Here is a 25,419-nt window from a genome sequence, read left to right on the forward strand (position 1 = left end):
TGCTCACAGTAGCCCAGGGCGCAAGTAGATATTATTATTCCTGCTTTACAGTCAAGGAAATAGAAACAGATAGACTAAATGATCTGCTTAAGGTTACATAGTTTATATGTGAGCTTGCATTTGAACTTGGATCTTTCTGACTCTAGGCCAAGTGCTTTGCTATCTAGCTGCCTAATAGTTGGATGGACAGCAAACAGAAGGACAGATGTATGGATGGATAAATGGATGGAATGATAGACACTTACATACATGCATACATACAAAAATATTATGTAATTTGTGGAATTTAATCACTGTCAAGGAGCAGCAGCCCAAGTTAAATACACAAGACTATTTTGTATTTTTTCTTAATTGGTTAGCAGTGCTAAACAAGTTCATCCAATTGCTAATCTACAAGTGATTAATTTTTCCATGTTTAAAACCATTACTTCTCCTTGAAAAGCAGACTCAGCCTGTTGCTGGAACCATATTGTAAAGTCTTTCCATCATGACAGAACTTGTTGGGCTTGTGTTCTACTATCATTACTTTCAGGTACCAAAGGACAACATTACATTATTAAGGAAAACTAAAGTAGGACTTTGTGGGTATCTTAAAATGTCATTGCAGTGGCTAACACTGATACTTTTTAGTCATGAAATCTAGCATAAGTTATCAACCTTCTCTGAGCTTCTGTTTTTAAATCTGCAAAATGGGGATAATATGTGCCCTGACTGGAGAGGCACCACATAGCTTTGAAGTCAGGAAGACCAGGGTTCCATACCATATTGGACACAGACTTACTGTGTGAAATTGGAAAATCCCTTGATTTGTCAGGGTTTGTAGAAGTTTTCTTAATAGGTTGCTGATCTGTGTCAGTAGAGGGAGTTTCTACAACATGGTTATCCCCAAGTTTCTCAAACCAATAATGAAATCTTTGATCAATACTGAAAATAAAACTTCAGATATCTGAACTTTAGATATTTGTAGGATTATTTAACAATAAGAATGTTTATGGAAACAAATGCCATATTGAAATAAGATTTTATCATAGTAGCTATTCTTTTTTTGTAATTTGAGTTTGGGGAATGATGCTTATTTCAATTTAGATATTATTGATGCCCTGTAGGAACATAATAACCTGCTTATTAATTTTGAGTATAAAATGAGATAATCCATGGAAGAAAATATTGAAAACTTGAATATACTTTGCATTTATTATTAAGCTCACTTAATTCGTCCCAGTTTAATGATATGGATTTTCCATTACTTTTATTATTAGTACACATTCATAATGAAATGGACTGGACCTGTATAAAAGATTTGACTGTTCACTGTTTACTCATTTTAAATATGTTCATTTGGAAATGAGTGTCTAGTTTCTCTATTTGATTACTAAAGTCATTTTCAATAGTAAGTCCTAAGATCATCAAATCTTCCTCTTACAAAAATTTTTTTCCTCTGATTACAATTATTCTTTTAGTAAGATAGCTAGCATTTTAAATCAGTCAAATATATATCTTATCATTGTTATTGCTGAAGTTATGCAAAAAACTATAATCAAGCTCTTAGAAAAGATAGACTGACTATTCAGAAAGTTAATATAGCCATAACATGTAAGAAATGAGCTCCTTTTCTGGTTTTACATTTTCCAGATCTTCTCAACCAACTAAGCCTTCTATGTTACCTTGCCTAGAAGATTTCCTCCATTTTGTTTTATAATTTGGAAGCATTTTTTTTTTCCAATTAACTATCTTTTCCCTCCTTTCTATTTCCCTAGCCCTCAACTGACTGAGAAAGAGATAAAGAGGAAACCTTCATAGCAAATTTGCATATTGCTAAGCAGATTTCCTCATTTGTCATATCCAAAAACATATCTGATTTTGCACTTTGAGTCCATCACACCTCTTTCAGGAGGTGGGTAGCAAACTTCAACTTGGGATCATGCAACCCACCTAAATCTATCATTGCATTGATTGGAGTTCTACTGTTTTCCAAGCCATTGTTAATTGAATGAGACTTATCATCGAATTCAATAAATACATTTATCTCTTAGCTAAGTTGAAATTGCTTTAAACATTTTGTTAAGAGGGAAAAATAGCAAAGACTTAGTGTCTTAGTTGGATAACTTTAAAGACTATTGGGAATCTCGTTAGAATCATAAAATCTAAAACTAGAAGGACGCTTAGAAGGTCATGGTAGAATGCATAGGAAAAATCCTTTTAAAAAATAAATGATCCTAAGTAAACTATGCAAGATGGCAAAGTGTTCTTATATTATACTTTTAACCCTTATGTAGATAGCAAATAAAATTTTACCAAACTTGTCATAGTTTCATTTCATCCAATGCAAGTTTCATTCACATGTCTGCCCATAAGAAGTATACATTCTAATTGGGAAGATAAAATACACATAAAAGATTAGATAAGAAATGTTAGAAAAAACCTGACATTGAAACTATATCCTGTTTTTTAGGCATAAGATTGCTAGGTGGCATAGCCCCCCCCCCATGCACAAAATTGTGTACCCCAAGATTGTTTGAGGTAACATTTATAGAAATCTTTGGCAATTAAAAGATCACATAGTAAGTTAAAATACAGTTTGGATTTTGCATTCTAGAATAGCCACTACTCATTTCCTTCCTTAACGACTCCCTTCTCAAGGACTGAAAGGATATCCCAGTGATCTCTCCATTCTCATTTTTTCCTATTGAATCTTTATAAAATTGAAACAGCCTTAGCTTTGAAGTCAGAAGGCCTGAGTTCTAATTCTGAGGGAATGATCTTGGGCAAGCCAGTTAATAACTTTCTTGGACCTCAGTTTCCTCCTCTATAAAATATACAGTGACAGGTGGGAGTGGAACTAAGTACCCTCCTGGGTCACTAGAGGTCAGTTCTGTTTATCTCCTAAATCCTACTCATCATTTCTATGCCTTCTCACCTCTACAAAGTCTTTTATCTCCTTTCAATTAGTAATGAGCCAGACCTTCAGACCTCACATATCACGTTGTTGTTATTTTTTAACATAAGTTCAAACCTAGTAGATGAGAGAAATGCCATGTAATTGCTAAAAAGAGTTGAACTTGTAATTTCAGCACTCAGTTTAAGTATTACGTGTAACAGAATACCTGTATGACCCTAGAAACTCACTCGTGCTCTCATGGCTTCCAGTAGCTTTACAGATTTATAAAGTTGCCTAATCTTGAACAATGTGCATTTTGCTAGAGGAAATTTTCTTCCACCAACAAAGTCATAGGTCTGGACCAAAAAACCACTCCTGACCAAACAACAACAATGACAATTAACCCAGAAATGAAATTTGTCAATGATTATCATATCTATATTGGGGTGATATCTAATCCCTGCTCAACTATTAGCTCCTTCAGGGTAGTAACTGTATCTTGCTGAAGCTTTGTTATCTCCTCCAGTTTTAAAACTCTTCAAGGGTCCACTTGGCATATAGAATGGTGATGTGGATACTGTTACTGTTGACATATCTTTTAAAGCAGATTCTGTTGTTGTGGGGCAGTTCTAATTTTTTTTTAAAGGTACTTAAAACCCGCCACCTCTAACTTCTACTCATTGGTCCTTGTTCTGTCTTCTGGGCCAAAGTCAAGCCCCTTCTGACCTCAGAACAATTAGAAAACAAATTACATGCTGAATATCATAATTTTCTAAAGTTGTGGTAGACCTTATGTGCTTTTAACCAAATCTTTGTGATCTCTCCCCACATTTTTTTTAAATAGAGATGAAGAAGAGAAGAGAAAATCTTCAGAAGGAACTGATGAAAAGGCTAATGGAACCCATCCAAAGACCATCAGTCGCATTGGCAGCACCACTAATCCCTTCCTGGATATTCCTCATGACCCAAATGCTGCTGTTTATAAAACTGGATTTTTGGCTCGAAAAATCCATGCAGATATGGATGGAAAGAAGAGTAAGCAATTTTGTTTATTGTTATTTTCACATTATCTATATATAAAATTTGTACTCTGATTTGGAATGAATTATACCTTTGCACTTGATTCCATTTGACGTAATAAAAGTCATGTAATAGTCTATCAGATTGTAAGTTCTATATTATAAGAACATGAACTATTTTTGTCTTTGTATCTCCTTCAGGGTTTAGTACAATTCTTTATACATGATAGATTCTTAATAAAGGCTTATTGAATTGAATTCATTTTAGTTTAATCAAATAAAGGTAAGTGATTTTATTATCAAGTAGAAAAAAAAAACTTTTGAAGGAATATGAAAGTGTTTTTTCTATTGGAATACCTGCTCCAAATTTTATATAATAATTATTTTATAAAATAATTTTATTCATTTTATTATTTATATAAATAGGTTACTTATAAATTATTTTAATAAAATTTATTAGCAAATATTTTATTTTTTACATCACCATGTTTATATTGGTGTTTTTTCAGTAGATTAAACCATAAGACACAGTATAAAGAAACTGAAAGTAAATGGATCACTTCCAGGTGACCTTGCTGAGAAATGATTTAAATTAAAAATATACTAGGCCAGTAGTTTAGACATTACTCAGAAGCACCATCCCATAACATTTCTCCCTGCATTCTTTCCCAATTTATCCTCCCAGAGGACTATGTTATATCAAAGGATTTTAGCATCATAGAATGTTAAGAATTTGATGGAATTTTAGAGACAATCTAATTTTAATCTTTCATTTAGCAGATAAGGAAACTGAGGCTTAGTAAGGTTAGCTGATTTATTCAAACACCCATTTAATTATAGATCTGTCTGTAGACAGATCTCTGATCTCTTATTTTGGGTTCTTTGCACTAAACTGTATTTTGCAGTTTTAAAATGGTCAGAATAATGGCAAAGAAAGACAGTTGCATTTTTAGTTTATGAAGCTTTAGACTCCATGGATTTGTCTTTGATCGCCAATTAAACTCAAGACTGTTGACTAGTATTCCCTGGCTCTAGAACTGAACCTTGAAGGAAGCTAAGGATTTTATTACTTCTCAGAAAACCTGGCTGCAGTGATCTACTGAACACTTTTGCAATTAGACAGTGGGGATATAATTATTGATTTGTTTGGTGAAAAGCTGTTCAGTTTTTTACACATGTGTAAACATGGCCAGATGTTCTGTTAACAGGTACTACAGAAGTATGTGATTGGTAAATGAATATTCAGGTCAAAGCTCTATGTAGAGAGATTATTTCTCATGCACCCTGATTAACTTGTCTCCAAGGGACCATTTTGGCTGTCTTTAGATTTGATACCTTTAATTTTGTTTCTCTTTTAATATTTTTTATCAAGTCAGAGGGCTCAGTTGGCAGATTGTAGCTATAATTTTTTAAAACATATTTAAGAACCATGAATTCTAAAAAACGTTTTATTTGCTTATATTTTAAGATGCTCAGCTTAAAAATTTAAACACCCTGAGGCAAATCATGATTAAAGGCACAGGTTGGATCTCTCATGAAGTAGCAGTATTTACCAGGCCCATTAAATTTGACATTTTGGCAGTGTTTAGAAAAGTTAAATCGGGAATGCATATGTATTTTCTGGATTGTGTCAAGTTAGAAACAACAGCTACCACAACTGTAAAACTTCCCTAATCCAACTGCTTTGAAATGAAGGGTAGCAGCAGGTATAACCCATATCTGTAGCCCTTATTGCTATAGAACCTAAGGCTAGTAGATTCACTGAGTTGTAGAATTTAAAGCTGCATTAGAGCTATGTCACACACCAATATGGTAAGCCTCCTGGTGCAGAAGTAGGGCTGAACCAGCCCAAGTAAGGCAAAGCAGCTGCTTTGGTATTAGGATTTCAGCCCATGAGTAGTCACTACATGTCAGCTTCAGTGAAATAGAGAGACCTAGAAATGAGATGAGAGGCAATATAGTATAGTAGAAAAATACTGAATTTTGAGTCATCTGATCTGGGTTCAGATTCTGGTTCTGCTATTTAGTCACTTAACCTCTCTGTGTCCCAGTTTCCTTATAACATTTTAGGTCTCTTCCAGTATATCTATCTGTAACTTTATTAATGTGTGACTAAAGTGTCTTTAGAACTCTGGTAACTATTCTAAAAGCACATGCTCTCAAAATGTCATTAAAATAGATAGGAATGGTTGATCTACAAGATGGAAATTATATACTTCCTAGTTTATTGGGTGGGGACTGCATTTTTTTTTATGATGAGTTAATCAGCAAGCATTTATTGATCATTATACTAAGTTCTGAGGATACAAAACCAAAAATTAAATGGTATCTGCCCTCAAGGAGCTTACATTTTATTGAGAAAGATATGCTGTACATATATAAGTATTTTATTTGGCAGTTAGATCATGTTATGGACCTGGAGTCAGGAAAACCTGAGTTAAAATCCTGCCTCAAATACTTCCTAGCTTTCTTTTTTTTTTAATTAATATTTTTAAAATTTTATAATTATAACTTTTTTTGACAGTACATATATATACATGGGTAATTTTTTCAACATTATCCCTTGCACTCACTTCTGTTCTGATTTTTCCCTTCCTTCCCTCCACCCCTTCTCCTAGATGGCAGGCAGTCCCATACATGTTAAATATGTAATAGTATATCCTAGATACAATGTATTTGTGTAGAACCGAATTTCTTTTTACACAGGAAGAATTGGATTCAGAAGGTAAAAATATCCTGGGAAGAAAAACAAAAATGCAAACAGTTTACACTCATTTCCCAGTGTTCCTTCTCTGGGTGTAGCTGATTCTGTCCATCATTGATCAAAATTGGATCTGAATTGGATCTTCTCTATGTTGAAGATATCCACATCCATCAGAATACATCCTCATACAGTATCATTGTTGAAGTGTATAATGATCCCCTAGTTCTGTTCATTTCACTCAGCATCAGTTCATGTTAAGTTTCTCCAAGCCTCTCTATATTCATCCTGCTGGTCATGTCTTATAGAACAATAATATGGGCACTGCAATTCAATTGTAGTATCTTAGGTGGTACATTAGATAAGAGTCCTGGACTGGAAATCAGGAAGACTCATTTTCCTGTGTTCAAATCCAGCCTCAAACACTTACCAGCTGTAGGACCTGGGCAAGTCACTTAACCCTGTCTGCCTCCGAGTCCTCATGTATAAAATGAGTTGAAGGAGGAAATAACAAACCATTCCAGTATCTTTGCCCAGAAAACCCCAAATGAGGTCACACAATTGAACCCCCTGAAAAAAAAAGAAAGAGCAACAATTAACACAAGCATCCTGTGACACTAGCTATGACAGTGATTTGAAAACGTTAAAACACTTTTTTTTTTTGGTTTAGACCAATGAAACCATTTCATTCACAGATATAGTCAAGCAACTTTTCTGTAATAGTCTTTGAGAGATGGTGATAGCATTGAAAGATTTAAGTAGTTTATTAGTAGGAACACAGTTAGTTTGTTTCGGAAACAAGTTTGCATGCCCAGGGCTGTGGGCTCCAAAACTGGTCTTGTATTTCCTATTATATAGCCCTCTTTTTGTAAAGCATTTCAAGAAACTTAAGGCACCATACTTTTTTTTTTTTTTTTTTTTTTTTTTTGGCTGCGGCAATTGGGGTTAATGACTTGCCCAGGGTCACACAGCCAGGAAGTGCTAAGTGTCTGAGGATAGATTTGAACTCAGGTCCTCCAGACTTCAGGGCTGGTGCTCTCTCCACTGCGCCACCTGCCTGCCTCAAGCACCATATTTTTAAAAAAATAGTCTTCCTCAAATTCCAATCCCTTTCTGTTTAGAATTGCAATGGTCTCTGATGAAGATAATTGGTACAGGTGCAGATTTTGCAAGAGGCGATTGAAGGCTCTTAGTGACTATCTGTAATATTCTATGATTTGAAATTGGGTCAGTTCTTTGTGAAGAGCTTATAGAAGGATATGGATGAAATCAGGATGAGAGAGGTGAGTGGATTGTGAAGAGCTTTCAGTTGAGGTCACATGAAGATAGATTGACGGATTTGGAGTATGTCTGCAGAAGCAGAATACTCAGGAATTCTTTTAGTCTTCAGGTATTTGAAAGACTGCTATGTAAAAGGGGTTAATCTTATTTTGATTTAGTCTCAAAGAACTGAACCAGGAGTAATGAGTAAGAAGTTGCAAAGGAATAAAAATCAGTACTGATGTCAAAAAAACTTCCTTAGAGAAGAAGTGGTAGATTTATGCACAGAGAAACACATTTGTTTATTTATTGATATGGCCAATGTTTGACTTAGTTGCTATTTATTATAAGGGTTTTTGGGGGAAATGACAGAAAGAAGCTCAGGTATGGTCCCCTACTCTCCATTGTTCCAAAGAGAGAACAGACAGACTAGCCAGGAAGAATCCCAGACATGCAGGGCAGCTTTGCAAATCACATGTTAAATCAATTATATACTTGAAAGCAAAGCAGGCTCTATAGAATAATGATAACTAGCAATTTATATGACACTTCAACATTTGCAAAGCACTTTTCATATTATTTTACTTGATCTTCACAAAACAAGTCTGAATTAAGTGTCATTATCCTCATTGTCCAGATGAGGAAACTGAGGTGGAGAGAATTAGTGACTGGCCCATACAACCAGATACAAAGCAAGCCTTGTAGAGCATAAATGTCTTATTCTCTTTGAACTTGGTTGGTTCTTAGGTGGATCCTAAGAAAATGAATATGGAATATATTGTTCTGTGTTGCTATTTAGTAATTTTTAATCCTCTGACTCTTCATGACCCTATCTTGGCAAAGATCCTGGAGTAGTTTGCCATGTCCTTCTCTAGCTCATTTTACAGATGAGGAAACTGAGATAAATAATTAAGTATGCTAGTTAGTGTCTGAGGTCTGATTTGAACTCAGTCATATCAGTCTTAGTAACTCCAGGTTCACACACCCTATGCACTATGGCTACCCTAACTGTGTAATCTGTTACTGGAAGTGTATTCCTGCAGGCCATCTTTAATCATAACCAGATAAGGATGAAAACTTTGTTACATGAACTTAGAGAAATTATGCTGTCTCTTTGAAGTAATAACACTTTAGTAGTGATTAAATTACAGAATCTTTATTTGGCATACTAATATATGACTACCACGTGTTATTTCTCAGTGTCAATAGATATCATCATAATATGGGTAGTGTTCAAGTTCTGACTTTTAGTAATTGTCTGCTATAGCAGCCCTCACTCTCTACCCCTTAGGCTGTAAGCTCCTTGAGAGAAGACTCCCTTTTTTTGCCCTTTTTTGTACCCCATTTCTTAGTACAGTCTCTGCCTGATACATGATAAATGCTATTTGACTGATCATGATCCTGGATAAGTCACACTCTATTGAAGCCTTGCCCTGGGACTTAATTTATTAAACCAAAAAATGGTCTGTATTCGTACTATTAGAATGAGTTTGCACACCACTTTGCTTTACTGATGAAATATTATCTCTTTATTCTTCTATTCCTATCACTTAAAAATATTTTAATAAATAATTACCAAGGTGTGTATTAATAGGAAAATACACTCTGTTAGAGAAGACTCCTGCTCTTAAGCTTCTGTACCTGGATGGACAACAGTACGTAGAGAACAAAGTAGATGCTTACAACTTACAGAAAAAAGTTAATGATAATACCAGTTACTTTGCAGAATATTAAAACTTGAAGGGGGAAGAGGATGCTATAATAGCCCAAATATGTGCTTTTTTTCTCATGCAAAATCATCAAAAATAACAGCCAGTATCTATAAGCCTTTATGAAACATTCTATGGTTAGTTGTTTGGCAAGTGTGTTCTTGACCTAGCTGTTATTGTTACCAGGGATACCTATTTTATATTCTTGCAACAGTCCAAATGAATAAACTGAAAATCTGTCTGCTGATCCTCTCTTCATTCCTTATCTACTAATTCATCTGCTTTTTGTTCCTATTCTTAAAATGATTATGCCAATTCAACTATTTTAATATAAAATTCTTAAGTTGATAGTTAATTTTTAAAGTTAACTTAGAAGTATATCACATTTGTGTGAAATTTAACATAGTATGTTGACTATGGATGAAAGTTTTTATATTAGTCTCTAAGAGAAAAAAAATAAGTTTTCACCTGAATAAAACATATTAAGCACATACTTTTTAGACCAGGAGCTAGAAATACATAAACAAACCAGCACTGGTCTTCAGAGCTTACTTTTATTTATTTTAATTTTTATTCAGCATGATGGCTTTAAGAAAACAGCTCAGATATAAATTGATTTCACCAAACCTGTACTGGTTATCATTCTGCTACTGGTCAGGTGGGGCCTGAATAGATTTAGAAATAATTCAAAATATGAAACTGTCAACATACTTTAGAAAGAGCAATGCAAATGCAGCAAATGCAAATAAATATAAGATTTTCTCTGACTTTGGATAAGCACTGCCAGCAAAACCACAAATTCTTTACAAAGTTCTTATAATGAGGTATTCAGATGTTAAGAACTTTTCCTTGATTACTCTGAAAGGCAAAGAAAAAGAGTAGAACTAATTTCTACTCTGAAAACAGTTTGTTTAATCTGCTCAGCTCATATTGGAGCTAATAGTCCTTCTAGTTTTGAGTGGCTATAAATGTCTTTCAGAATTTTAGATTTCAGTAAATCTGCAAAAAGGCATTTCTGTCAATATATCACACATATAACTAAATTAGTAGAGTGGTCTCTACCACCTTTAAAGAGTTACAGAAGCTTCAAGCATAGCAGATTTATTCTGTGGAGAGTAATTAATGGCCTGCAGAAAACAAATTCATTGAAAATTTTATTTAGGAAAAATTTCATTCCATTGTAAAGATCCATTCCTGAAAGCACATGTGTTTAATTAGAAAAGGTGGTGAAATTATCTGAAAATCATTTTTAAACTGAACCAGACCTTAGAAATCATCTGATCTAACCTCCTCATTTTATATATGAAAAGATCCACAGAGAGGGATGATCACTTGTCCAAAGTCATTTGATAAGTGATGACTGGGAACTAGAACCTGGGCATTCTAATTAGTAGTTTATTTTTCTTTTCACTATGCCATATGCTTTTTTAGTTTGTTTTTTGAATAATTAAAGCCTTTATTAGGTGCTTATTTTGTGCTTACTCTGTATTAGAAATACAAATACAAACTCCAGGGCCAATGTTCCATACATTGTACCACCACGCTACCCCCAATCCTTCTTAGAGTGCTTTTGCTCTAGTTATTTTCTTATTTTTCCTCAATTATACAGTGTTTCTTCATTTGTCTTTGTTCAGTTGTATCCAACTTTTCATGGTCCCATTTGGGATTTTCCTGGTAAATACCGCAGTTCTTTGCCATTTCCTCCTTTAGCTCATTTTACAGATGACCACACTGAAGGAAACAGGATTAAGTGACTTGTCCAGGATCACCCAACTAAGTGCCTAAAACCATATTTGAACTCAAGAAGATGAGTCTTCTTAACTTTGGGCCTGGCACTCTGTCTACTCTGCCAGAGTTGTTTGCATTTTGCACTGTGCACTCCTTTAGAGCAGGGACTACCTTCTTTTACTTTTTTTTTTTTTTTTCAATCTCAGTGGTTAGCATAAGGTCTGGCTCATGCATAACGGAAATCAGATTTGTTGACTGACTAAAAATCATTTTGTAGATTTTTCTTGTATTTAATTACCAGTTGAAATTAATATATAAATAAGTTTTATTCAGCCAAAATTTTAATTTGAAATAAGAAAATGATTTTTATAATTATATGAATCTTGCTTGGTGTTTATAAACTATTTTATAATCAATACATGCTTTAAAATAAACTTAATTTTTAAAGTTGAAATAATTTAAACTCATTACTATATAACTTTATAACTACATAGTTGTTTTGTGTCTGTGTATATACATATATATGTAGGTACATACACAATGTATATGTGTATGTAGCTTCACTGACCCTGAAATTGCTAATTACCTTTGCTGCTTTTCATCAGATTTGATATACAAAGGAATGTTTGATTGTGTCTGGTTGATTTTGGTGGTTAACTCTTTTCTTAGGTCTTACACATTCATCTGTCAAAGGTTTTGAAAATTTAATCCTACCTGTCAAATTTGAGAATGCTGATGTTATGAGTCACAGATTGCTTAAAATAGATCTCATAATGGGAATGCCAACTCAATTCTTAGCTATTGTATAACACTGGGAACACTGACACTATAATTAAGAGATAATAAAAGTGGAATGGGATTTTGTCACAAGACAGTTGTCTCCTCCAGCTAGAAAATTCACTTTAACAAAAAAAAAAAAAAAAAAGTTGAGGTAAAACGACAGCAGTTATTTTTAAACTAGGTTTCTAGCTTTTCTTTCCCCATTTTACATTTATAGGAAAGTAAGTAAATGTCAGGGCAATTGATATGATTTGAATTTTTGTTCCATGATCAAGCTTTGGCATCTGTTGAGGTTCTGTTGTTTCCAATAAGGTACAGGAAAGTTTGTCCCTGTACTGGCTCAAGTATTTGGACAATAATGATGCATGGTAGTTAAGAGAACTTCCCTTCAGAATTCTACAAGGTATTCTGAAGTTTAAAATTCAGTTTTTCATGCCTTCTGACTACCTTGAAAACCATAGTTCTTTTCAGTATAGTGAAATTACCTAAAGGAATTAATCTATTCCAAACCAATGGATTTTTTGGACAGGTAGCCTTAAACCATAGGTTCTTGATAACTCATTACCTAAAACCCTGTGCTCAGCAAACTTAAGCTTTTATATAAGTCCTCAGAAGATTAGATCATATCATCTTCCACTCTATGATTTTTTAAAATAGCTTTTTTCCTTATGAGATTATTGTTACTTTCTGGTTACCCTTGGTATTCAAATAACACTTTATTTTTATAACATTTATTTTTAATTTTTATGTTGCTGCCATTGAACCCAATTTTATAACTTTAAAATTTAATTTTAAAAATTACAATAACAAACTATTGAATGAAGCTTAGCAGTTTACAGAAGCATTTGTTAACTATGACATTTCCAAAAAAGAGAAAGTATGAGTATTGTTATTCATGTCTTATAGGGAACATAAAAGTCATAGAGGAGGAATAGACATAATCTGAGAGTTATAAGGAACCTCAAAGAGACGTCTAGTCTAATCACACCTGAAAAAAAAAAATCCCTTCACAACAGACTTGACAAGTGATCATTGATCTTTTGTTTGAAGAACTCTTCCCACTTCTTCCTAAAATAAGCCCATTTCACTTTGGGATTTCTAGTAGATAGGAAATTTTTCCTTATAACAAACTCTTTGGCTTGCCTTTTTCTAAATTCTATCCTGTTATTTCTCATTTTGGCATCTAGAAACAAACATACTCTGAACCCTCTTTTACATATCAACCCTGGATATTCTTAAAGATAGCGAAATCTCCTTTTCTTGATTCATACTGTTTGTTAAATGCTATTTGTAGCATGCAACAGAATATTGTGCAAAGAGTCACAGGGCCCAAGTTCAAATTCTGACACTTATTCTTAATATATTTGTGCCTTTATGTACAATTCATTTCACATTGATTTCTCAGAACCCTTCCAAATCTAATATCAATTGAACCTGGGAGCTTTCAGTCTATTAAAAACAAAACAAAACAACCAACAGACATTTTTTAAGGTAGACTGCTATGTAGCTGTGTCTCTTTTAGCTTTCACCTAAAACTTTGATTTTTTTTTTTTAAATCCAAGCATATTTTGTAACTGTGCTTATTCAATTTCCTCTTATTTGGTAAAGTTTTAAGTTCTGATCTGTAAAAATCATTTTGAATTCTGACTCCATTAATCTAATGATTAGCCATTCTTTCTAGTTTTGTGCATCTTTTAATTTAATAAGCATGTTGTCTGTCCCCCATCCATCATTAATGAAACCAACACAGGGTCAAACGGAAATGTCTTTTAAGTTTTCCTTTGGAGACCATATTGCCAATGAAAGATCTGGAGCTAAAAAAGAAATAAAATAAAGTTCTTTAAAATGGATATTCATCCAGTTTTTGCTTCACCTGATTCAGTAGTGTATTGTTGAATTGTTGGCAGCCCTTCAACAGCAGCCCTGCCTAAAAAGATGAAGAAATAAATTGTAAAATGTCTGGGCTAGCTCTCTGGAGGGTCTCAGAATGGTCTTGGTCTTAGGTGCAGAAATGATGAAGACAGGAGAGCCACCAAGAGGATGGTCAAGGATGGAGTCCCAAATCTTCCCTGTATCTGCCTCTCTCAGCCCTTAAATGCCTCAGTATGATTACATCACTATAGCACACTGAGCATGTGCCAACTGTTAGGAGAGCCATTATGTTATCAAAACAAAGTATGCACTTAATTAGAGAATCATTATCTCATCAATCACACAACTTTAAGCACCCTGTTGTGTCAGTATCTTAAGTATACCATTGAATCATAGAGTCCTAGAGGTGGGATGTCCAATCCTTTCCTGAAGTCCCCTTAAGACTTCAGGAGACTTGCAGTCCCCTTAGTTGTCATCTAACTTCTCTGTGAAGATATTTCAGTGACGAGCAGGTAAATAATGAATAGAAAGTGTACTGGTCTTGTAATTAGGAAGAGTATAACTTAGTTTCTCCCAGTTTCTAGCTAGCTGGTGACCCTTGCAAATCACTTTAAGGCCTCCTTAAGCCTTACTTTAATATTCAGAGAATGGAGAATGCCTGTCTCATGAAGTTATTTTGAGACTAAATGAGCTAATAATATATGTTAAGTATTTTATAAATCTTAAAGTGCTATGGAAATTACTTCTCTCATCAGCCTGTGTCTCATGTGAAGCTGACTTCTGCCTCTCTGTAATTTCTGCCCTTCAGGGTCAGAGTACACTATGTAACTTTGATTTTTCCTATTTCAAGTTTTCCTGGTTATATAGCTGAACTAAATTGTAAAATATTTGCAATGCTTTCCTTTAATTTTTCTTCGCAAGATGTCTTTCCCCTTTGTCCCAAATCTTAGTTCCCTCCCTTAGAGACTACTGCAGATTTATCTTGTATTTGTCCTTTTTGTACATAGTTATTTATTTGCATGTTGGACTGAGCTTCTTGAGAGCAGAGATTGTTTTGTGCCTTTTTTTGTATCTTCAGTGCTTTGTACGGTTTCTGGTGCATAGTAGGTGTTTAATAAATGCTGGTAGACTTGACTTTTCCTTCAATTATAGATTCCTATAATTTCTTTTAAAGTCATGATTTATCATGACCCCCTCAAAGCAACCAAACCATTTGATGCAAAAACAGAATATTCCCAAGAGCAGCATATCACATTAGCCTTTGCTAAAACTTTTCCTGAGTTAATACATAATTATAAAAAAAATTATCTCTTGCTGTGTTGTGCAGATTAATCTTTTGTTTTACAAAATCCCAAAGAAATCACCCAAACAGTATGGCCTCCTTTGAACTTTCTAATATGAAACTAATATGAAATTATGCTCATGGTTTACAATCTCATTGATATTTTCAGAGAATCAAAAACAAAATTCAGAGTTCTGTGTCTCTTCTTGCTCATGATCTCACTAAGAAATCATTCCAAGAAATATAGAGGATAAATAATAAAAAGCACTTAGTGGTGTCCATGTGCCAGGATGTTCACTTGAATCATTTTTTACAAAATGTCTAATATTTGTTGTTAATTATGGCAATAACAGTGACAATATTTCTATTGTTGCATACATTGATTTCATTAGATCCTCAAAACCACCTTGTGAGGTTGATTCTCTGGGCATTTAAGATTCAGAGAGACACCATTTTGCCGATAGTCATCTAACATGATACATAAGGATCAGGGTAGAATAAGCATCCAAGTCTCCAGTGCTTAGGCCACGAGTCACTGCCTCTCAAAGGCAGAAGCATTTTCACAGGGTCACTTATTGAATAGATCTAGGAGATGTGACTCAAATTTGGGACCATTGACTATATCACAAACCCGTTACTGCTTCTCTTAGGTAGTATTAGGCACTTTTAATTAAGGGTGGTCATGTTGCTAAGCTTGTAGTCTTGACAATGGCTGGGTGATGGCTCTGGGAAAGTCAGGGGAGCTGAGTGTAAATCAGCCTCAAATATATGCTGGTTGTTGGACCGGGCAGTCACTTAACCTCCTGTCATCTATAAAATGGAAATAATAGAACACCTCCCACTCGATGATATTGTGAGAATCAAATGAGATAATGTTTATAAAGTACAGTGCCCTGGCACACAACTTAATAAAAATTTGTTTCCTTCCCTCTTTCTTTATTGATTCAGTATATGAATATACATATATGTGTATATATAGGTAAAATATGTATATATAAAATGTTTCATGAATAGAAGAAAATTGACTCAACTTAGAGGGTAAGGGGAAGCAATTAAGAAATTAGATGTTCTATTCACATTATTTATAATTCTTTGGCATTATCAAACTTGTTAGTGCTTTACAAGGACAGTGACTTGAATTATTCTTTACCAAAAAATTCAGGCTGTAGAATAAATGTTAAACATGATTATATTTTTGCCTGGTGTTTTTTGTTTTGTTTTTGTTTGTTTTTTGGTATTTACTAGAAATTAGTAGATTGAAGGAATTTTGTAATACAGTATTCATAGCAGTGGCATAAACTCTGAAGTTTGCTCATCCAAGTTCTTCATTCACTCATTTCTCAATATGAAAAATGGAAAGGTTGAAAAACATAAGATGGAGAAAGTACATTATTACTCTTTGAAACAGAAATTACTCTCTAAATTGCAATGATAATTTTATTTAATTGCTTTTTCACATGGCAAGATGGTCACCCTCGAATCTTCTCCAGAGCAGCTCATTCTTAACATTTAAAGAGTATCCCACCTCCATTTGATCCTTCCTCCAATCCAAATTTCATGCATCTTTTGGAATAAGTTTTATCCTACATAGATCTGGCCATGTTATTCCTCTGCTCAGAAATCTTCAATGAACCCTAAATTCAAAACTACCTTATCCTCTAGTAAGTAGTCTCTTACCCATGCCTTTATTCAATCAATTTCCTTTGATTGAAATGTCCTTTTTTTCTTGATCTCCATGTTTGGTACAAATATCACATTTCTCACTTAAAACTTTAATTCTAACATTATTCATCATGTTATTATTATAGTAATCTGTCTTATTCTCCTACTAGCCTATGAGCTCTACCAAAACAAGGACCATTAGACTCATTTTTCTACATAACAAAACTGAACACTGCATATATTTTGAATAAATTAATTTAGAAAATCAAGATACAATAAAAATAATCCTATTCTTGAGTCTAGGACCCCATTTACTTGGCTAACGGCTGAAAATTTAGGAAAATGTGGCATTTATTTGAATAATTTGGATCTTGCAATTTTTTCCTCTTCTATCTATTTTCTCAGTCTAGGACCCCATTTACTTGGCTAACGGCTGAAAATTTAGGAAAATGTGGCATTTATTTGAATAATTTGGATCTTGCAATTTTTTCCTCTTCTATCTATTTTCTCTTGCTTTGTAGAAGAAGAAAAGGGGCCCAGTTCTGTGTGGGTGGCCACTAAGTATCACATTGTCTTAATTTATAGAAAAGCTATTTTTAGATGGAAGAGAAAAATCCTAATCAGCTTCATAATCATAGGAGTAATAATGTTTTAGATCTGGCCATTAGAGCTCATCTAGCCTTTACAGATGATGAGACTGAGGAGCTGTGAAGGAAAAATTGCTTTCTGAATTGGGACTAAAACCCAGATTTTCCTGATTCCTCCATATTCTATTAGACATTCCACTACCATCTGCAGTCACCTTATAAACATCTGTATGCAAAGCATGATACCAAGAAAAAAAGTGCTCAGAATTGGTGCTATCTGTGGAACTATTATTTGGTCCAAACTGGTTTTAGAACATGAAATTCAATTTCTTTTTCTAGTAATTTTTCTTTAACTTTATCTTGAGCCTAATTTTGATATTTTTCTCTATAGTCTCCTTCCTTGGGCTCTTTTCCTTGATATTTTAAGCATGCTTGATTTTGAGAAGGTGTATACTTTCTCTATGGAGACAAATTACAACCCTTTCCTACTTTCTCAAGAATTTTGGTGCCAAATTATAATTAATTGCCTAAAAGGATGATATAATGTTTAGAGTCCAGAAAAAGTATTGAAATCTTAACTTTTGTTACTTGCTAGCAGTGTGACCATGGGCAATCCACTTTAAGTATTACCTAATCTATAAAATGGGGATGGTAACAACCAAAATAAATTAGCATCTTAGAGGTAATAATAAAGTATAGATATAAATAACATATAATTTAAGTGAGTGCATGTAATGATAATTTATCATTATGACAAAATGTGTTGCATATAAATGATAATTATTAATTACTAGAATAATTATTAATATTAAGAATAATGTTGTAGGTGATATGGTGAGTAAATTGTTTGGACCTGGAGTCAAAAAAACTAGAGTTCAAATCCAGTTTCATATATTTATTAGCTTTGTGACCTTGGACACAATATTTTTTTGCTTTATCTATAAAATGGGCATGAATAACAGTGTCTAATTTCCAGAGTTGTGGTGTAAGAGTAAAATGTTATGATATTTACAAAAAAGCCATTTTGAAAATCTTAAAAGTACTATATAAGTGACAGTTAGCATTCCTCATAGTGTTATTGTAACACTCATATGACACGATATTTGTAAAATGCTTTGCCAGATTTAAAATGCTATGATATAAATATGAACTGAGAGGCTGTGTGGTAACCCACTCTGAAAAGGGTTCTGAGGTCCAAATCTGATTCTTAAATTTTATTATATTTAAAGAATGTAAAAAATATTTTTAGATCTTTAACTGTATAAAAATAGCAGAGGGTCAGGTCCTGGTGCTCTATAATAGTTTCCCCACCCCTTCGTTAATGAATAGAAGACTAGCCTTAGAATCAGGAAGTCCTGGAATCAATTTCCACTTTTGGTATAACATGATTATGGGCAAACTATTTAACCTCTTGCTTTCCCCAGGCAGCTATCCTAGATTATAAATCATTATGGAATTATGCATCCACATTATCGAGGCAATTCTCCTACCAAGAATTCTCTGCACCATTGAAATCATTGGTCTGGACCAAATAGATAAATTTCAGCTATTGTTGTTGATCCGTCATTCTTCTCATCTTATTTGGCTGAAGTTCACATAGAAATGTTCCTCTCCATCCTAATAATCTTTTATGTTTAATTTTGTGAAGACTTTTTGTTGAGGTGAACTTAAAAGTTTTTGGTGGGGAATGGAAAGGGTAATTGAATAAAAATAATAATAAAAAATGTAAGTTATTTTTTTTTGTAGACTTACCAAAAGCATTATTGGTACAGAAAGGATAATGGGAATGATTTGTACTTCATTCCATTCCCATGTGTTTTTGATTTCTTTTACCAGGTTTCTCAGATGTGAAAAATACATTCCTCATAGAAATTAAGAATGTTTGATAATAATGTCATCAGTTAGAATTGTTCAATTTCTATGGATCTATATGATGATATCCAGGCAGTTAGAGGCAGTGGTTTCACTGGTGATAATGTTTTAGTTCCAGTAATGTTTGTTTATTGAATTCTCTGGAATATTTTGAAGTCTGTGTTTCTAGTATAGAGCTTTATACATGTATGACCAGTGCTTAGCCTAGTTCTTGATACATAATACGTACTTAAGTATTTGTTGCTTGATTCTGTTGTTTAATTCTGGCCACCAAACTTTTTTCTTTCTGAGTGCTAAGTTTTTGAATATTGCAATTTCTTTTTTAATAATTTTACTTGAGAATTCACAAATATCTTCAGGACAATTTTTTTTTTAAGATCTGGTAATACTGACTTCGTCTTGAATCATTGTCATAAATGCCTCTATCTCTATAAACACATCCACACAGCTCTTTTATTACTGTTTTTGTTGTTATTTTTCTTTCTATAGTTGAAAAAATCACTAGCCTTTAATCTTTTAAGTTAGGAACCTTTTCCAGCTTTATTCAGTCAAATCCTCAGATGACATAACAGTCTGTTATTAGGGTTTTCCTCTCTTTTTATGTTTGATCAAAATCCCTCTGTTATGTCAGAAAAAAAGACTATTATGCTAATTTCTTCTTTGCTTTGACATTTATACATTTCACACACCTTACTACTAAATTTTTCAACTATAGAAAGAAAATCAATAGCAACCTTCAAGACAGCTGTCTTTTTTCCATCATATTTGACACTGTAACTTGACTCTAACATAATGATCCTATTTTGATCTTCTTCAACAACTAATTTGTACAGGTTTTTACCTATCCTTTAAAAAAAAAGATGGCCCAGTCCCAGTGGATAGAGTACTGGCTCTGAAGCTGGAATGACCCAAATTGAAATACAGCTTCAGACACTTAACACTTACTAGTTGTGTGACTCAGAGCAAGTCACTTAACCCCAATTACTTCACAGAAATAGCCACACAAAAAAGTTATTAAAAATAAAAACACCCCTGATTAAATTCAGATTGTCATTAACCCTATGAAAAAAGCACTGATAGAGAAAATTAAATTGAGGCCACTTAAAGTTCCACCTTGTACCCATTAAAGATAACAATAAAGGAATAGAACAATTATTGGGGAGACAGCGGGGAAACAGGCACATTAATGCAATGTCAATGGAGCTGTGAATTGGTCTAGACATTCTGGGAAGCATTTTGGAACCATCCCTCCAGTATTGTTCATATCTTTGACTCATTAGTAATCTTGTATCTTCTGATCCTTCACTGATTCTCATCTTTCCCAGTTTTCTAAAAGCACATAGCGTATGTTTCTAGAAAAAACAACCAGAGTTGTCAGGAAATGTTACTTTGTTTCCCTTTTTTGTGAAATGGGGATCATATTCTTGGCCTTTCCACATTATCTTCCCACAAAATGCTATAAAGATTAACTATATTATCATTTTTCAATTACTTTGCTTTTTCTTCAAAAAGAGACCTTAAAAATGTAAGGTATTAAGTGTCTATTGATTTTTTTTTTTTTAAGATTGAAGTATAGGCATCTAGGAATTTTCTCTTACCAGTATAGATGAAACTTTATTTTCAACTTTGAGAAGAGATCAAGTGACTTGTCGAGGCCCATACAGCCAGTTTGTAGGACTTTTGAGCCTTGTTTTTCCTGGCTTAAAGACCCACTTTCTGTCCACCATGACTGTTGTGATTACAAAATACCAAACAGAAGGTAGTCCACTCTGTTGTTCTGTGCTTCTTGTGCTGTTTCACATCAATATTCTTGTCTTCCTTTAAACCTTCCTAGCATCCACAGCTTTGACCATTATTTCATCTCATGCTGTAAAAGAATTTAAGCAATGTCATATTGATTTGATCAGATCAATGACTCATCCAACCAAGAAGATTGTGCAAGGAGAATTTGATAGCTGTCTACCATGATGTTATTCTCAAGATTAGATTACTAGATTTTCAAGATTACTTGAAAATACTTAAATTTTCCTAGTAGAGTTGTTTTTGAGTTTTTTTAATCCATAAATTTATCTAACTTCTTTTTGCTCTAGTTATAGAATAAAAAGACTCTGCTTGAATCTAAGACTGTCCATATAATGTAAAACACTTTTCACTCTAGTTAATTGTATTTTACTATATACTATTAGAATAACTTATAATTTTGCTCATTTTTTAGCTGCTGTCACAAGTGAAACATAGCAACTGGATTTGGCAACTTCATGAATGTGAGAGAACTCATGCGTTTTTAAATTCAGTGTAGATATGATCCAATTATACTAGTATAGGAAAGTTGGTACTGATGACATTTGTGTTTACATTTTGAAGACGAATGTAGAATTTACTGTGGAATATCCTACATTACTTAGAACTTCATTATCCTTAGGATTGTCTTCATTTATGCTGAGAAATTGAGGACAAGTTGTTTTGTGTGGAAGGGTCCCATTTACATAGTTCTCTTGCTTCTAGATCTGACAGGTCCCCAATTGTTAACCTCCAGGCTATGACTGAAAAAACCATTTCTTTCTCATTAGCTATTCCCCAGTGAATATTGCTTTGCTGAATTTCTCTATTTGGGGAAGAATTGGTAATTTTATCACTTTACATTAATTTAAAGATGTTTTGGGGGCATTGAAAGAATGCTCTTTGAATCTTCTGCATCATAAAAGAATGAAAGAATGATGCATTAATATGAACCTGACCTTGTGTTAAAATTTTCAGATATATTAGATAGGCTGGAGAAAAGAATCACAGAATGTTGGAGATAGAAAGGACCTTAGAGACTTTATCTCTAATCTCCTTCTGTTACATGAGGAAACTGAAAGCCAGAGAAGAAAACTGATTTATTCAAAGTCATAGAAGTAAATATAAAGAGTCTGAATTTGAACCAAGATTTTTCTCTTTTTTTAGCCATACTTCTCTAGTAAATTTATTTATTTTTAATACATACTGCTTTATGAATCATATTGAAGAGAAAAATCAGAGCAAAAGGGGAAAGCCATGGGAGAGGTTAGAAAAAACAGAAAAAAGAAGTGAGCATAGCATGTGTTGATTTATATTCAGTCTTCTTAGTTCTTTTTCTGGATGTAGTCGGCATTCTCTGTCCAAAGTCTATTGGGGTTGCTTTGGATCACTGCACTACTGAGAAGAACAAGTCTTTCATAATTGATCATTGCTCATTCTTCTTGTTATTGTATTCGATAATATACAATCTTGTTTTGCTCGGCATCAGTTCATGTAAATCTTTCCCGATCTTTCTACAATCAGTTTGTTAATAATTTTTTGTTAATTGTTAATAATAGAATAGTAATATTCCGTTATCTTCATATACCACAAACTTATTCAGCCATTCCTCAGTTGATGGGCATCTGCTCATTTTCTATTTCTTTGCTACTACAAAAAGAGCTGCCACAAACATTTTTGCATTTGTGGGTTCTTTCCCTCTTTAATGATTTCCTTGTGATACAGACCCAGTAATGGCACTGCTGGATCAAAGGGTATGCACAATTTGATAGTGCTTTGAGTGTAGTTGAACCAAGTTTCCATTATACTTATTTATCTAGGAGAATAAGAAATATTTAAAAAATGGAAGAAAATCATTGAGTTGGAAAATATTCATCCATTTGAGTGAAATTAGAAAACTAACAAAAATGTTACTTTTCATTTTTTTAAAATAGCTTTTTATTTTTCCAAATAATTCAAAGATAGATTTCAACATTCACCTTGCAAAATTTTGTATCGCAGATTTTTCTCCCTCTCCTAGACAGCAAGCAATCCACTGTAAGTTAAACATGTTCAATTCTTCTAAACATATTTCCATGTTTGTCATGAAGCATTACTCTTCCTAATCAAAATCAATTGTAACAATAGGTACAGAAAATGATGAGTTTGGCTATATGAACTCTCAATTTTGCTAGACATTAGTACCTTTAGAGAGATTAAAAATAAGTGGGACTTTCTCTACTGGAATGGGTCCATTGATCCTTTTTAACCTTATCACCATGTTACTTAAATATTATTTATTGCCAATTCCTTTAGAGATAAAAGGAGAAGGGAAGAGAAAATCCCTTACCTTATTTCCAATTTTGAACTTCATCGATTCTATAATGAAGTCAGTTGTTGTTAAACCTAAGAAAGTACTCCTTGTCCTGACTTAGTAAATTGCTAAGTCGATTTCTTCAAGTAAACTTTAAGGACTCAGGAAGATAACAGCTATTGAATATAAAATCTCAAAATTGCCAAAAGAACTACAGAGTGCAACTTTTCCAAAGCTGCCTAGTTCTCATTTGAGCAGATGCTAAGACAAGTGGCATTTTCATTTCTTAAATCTGAAAGAATGTTGTTTTTCATTTGCAGATTATGAATTCTGTAACTACTAAATAATTGTATATTTTAAGACATGTCTTAAAAGTTCTGATTTCTGACCCAATTGCATGGGATGGTAATACCATCCCAAGAAGCATTGCATAGATAGATATGAGTGAGTGATTTGGTTTTCAGGATCAAAATATTCAGATTGTCACTTAGAAGCAAATTTTATAATTCCTTCCTGCAATCCAATAGTGATAAGCTTCCAAGACATACCAGAGAAGCAAGGTAGGTGGTAACCATAATAAGGGTCAGTACAAAACCACAGCATTCCAGAATTACATTGGAAGTCAGGGGCTATGTAGACCAAATCATACCTGAAAGTACCTAATTTAACAACCCAACAAATGGTCATTCTTTTTCTTCAAGTCCTACAATGAGGGGAAAAAAAAAGAAACCCAGCTACTTGCCAAGGAGCAATCTATTAATCACTTTTGGAAGACTCTTAATTAAGAAGTTCTTTGCACCTGGTTCTGCCCTCTGGTTCAAAAAGAACAAGCTAATCTCTCTCCCACAGGACAATCTTTGTTTACACTTAAAAACAACCATCAGAAGAATCTACTTTTCTCTTAACATCTTAAATAGCAAGAGTTTCCAGATTTCTAACACCTTACTTCCCAAAACTTATTTTTCAAACCAGCAGCACTGTCCTCCTATATAGAAAGATATCATGAAAATTTTTTGTATATTTTTTCCTCTATCTATCGATCTATCTATCTATCTATCTATCTGTTGGTTGTTTATTTATTTACCTATCTATCTATATAATCTCTCTATTTGTTTATTTGTTTGTTTATTTATTTGCTGAGGCAATTGGGGTTAAGTGATTTACCCAGGCTCACAAAGCTAGGGAGTGTTAAGTGTTTGAGGTCAAATTTGAACAGGGCTGGTGCTCTATCCACTGCACCATCTGGCTGCCCCCCAATTTTTGTATAAGAAAAAAAAATTACAGTCTAGCATATATGAAGCCCTTTCTGACATTTTTACCCAACATCATTTCTCCCCTCTGAATTCCATTCTAGAATGATTTATGTCTCATAAACTGTTTATCTTACACTTATCATATGCTACTTTGTATTCTCTGCCTCATCACAAAAAATTCTCTTGTAGAATTTGACTATATACACCTTAAAAATATGAGCCATATCGTCTTTTCTTCTGCAGACAGATAAGTGTCTGCACAGAATTGATCTAATAGTAGATATTTAATTACTATTGATAATAGGTGGAGGCTATGATTTTTTTAAAAGCTTTTTTTTTTTTTTTGAAACATACATATAGATTGTTTTAAACATTCACCCTTGTAAAACCTTGTTGAGACTATGATTTTAAGGATTAAGTTTCCTGTTGGAAAAATCCTTGAATTTTGTAACTATCACACTTAGGTGTTATGGACATTTTTGGAAAGATGAGATGCTTAAAACAAACATTAGTTTTAAGTTTAGACTTTGAAAGAACTCAAAGAAATAATTAAATTCAGTTCAATAAACATTAAATTGTATACCAAGTACTATGCTAAGTGCTGAAGATATGAAGAAGAAATAGAAAAACAGTTCCTACTCTCAAAGTACTTACAGTTAATGAGAGAAGATAATACATAATGGAAGCTGGAAAAAAAAGAGGGAATGGGATAGTTACAGGCAGAACAGTGGAAAGTTGAAATCA

At 33.4% G+C, this 25,419-nt stretch overlaps 1 protein-coding gene across 1 annotated transcript in view; it reads left to right on the top strand.

The window, feature by feature from the left end:
- The window catches only part of PSD3 (pleckstrin and Sec7 domain containing 3), a 560,881-nt gene that overhangs the window by 464,503 nt on the left and 70,959 nt on the right, over positions 1-25,419 (top strand). The window contains 1 exon segment of the mRNA XM_074287446.1: positions 3,723-3,913. Coding sequence (XP_074143547.1) covers positions 3,723-3,913 — 191 coding nt within the window.

Source organism: Sminthopsis crassicaudata, chromosome 2 (genome assembly GCF_048593235.1).
Source record: "Sminthopsis crassicaudata isolate SCR6 chromosome 2, ASM4859323v1, whole genome shotgun sequence".
Taxonomy (NCBI): domain Eukaryota; kingdom Metazoa; phylum Chordata; class Mammalia; order Dasyuromorphia; family Dasyuridae; genus Sminthopsis; species Sminthopsis crassicaudata.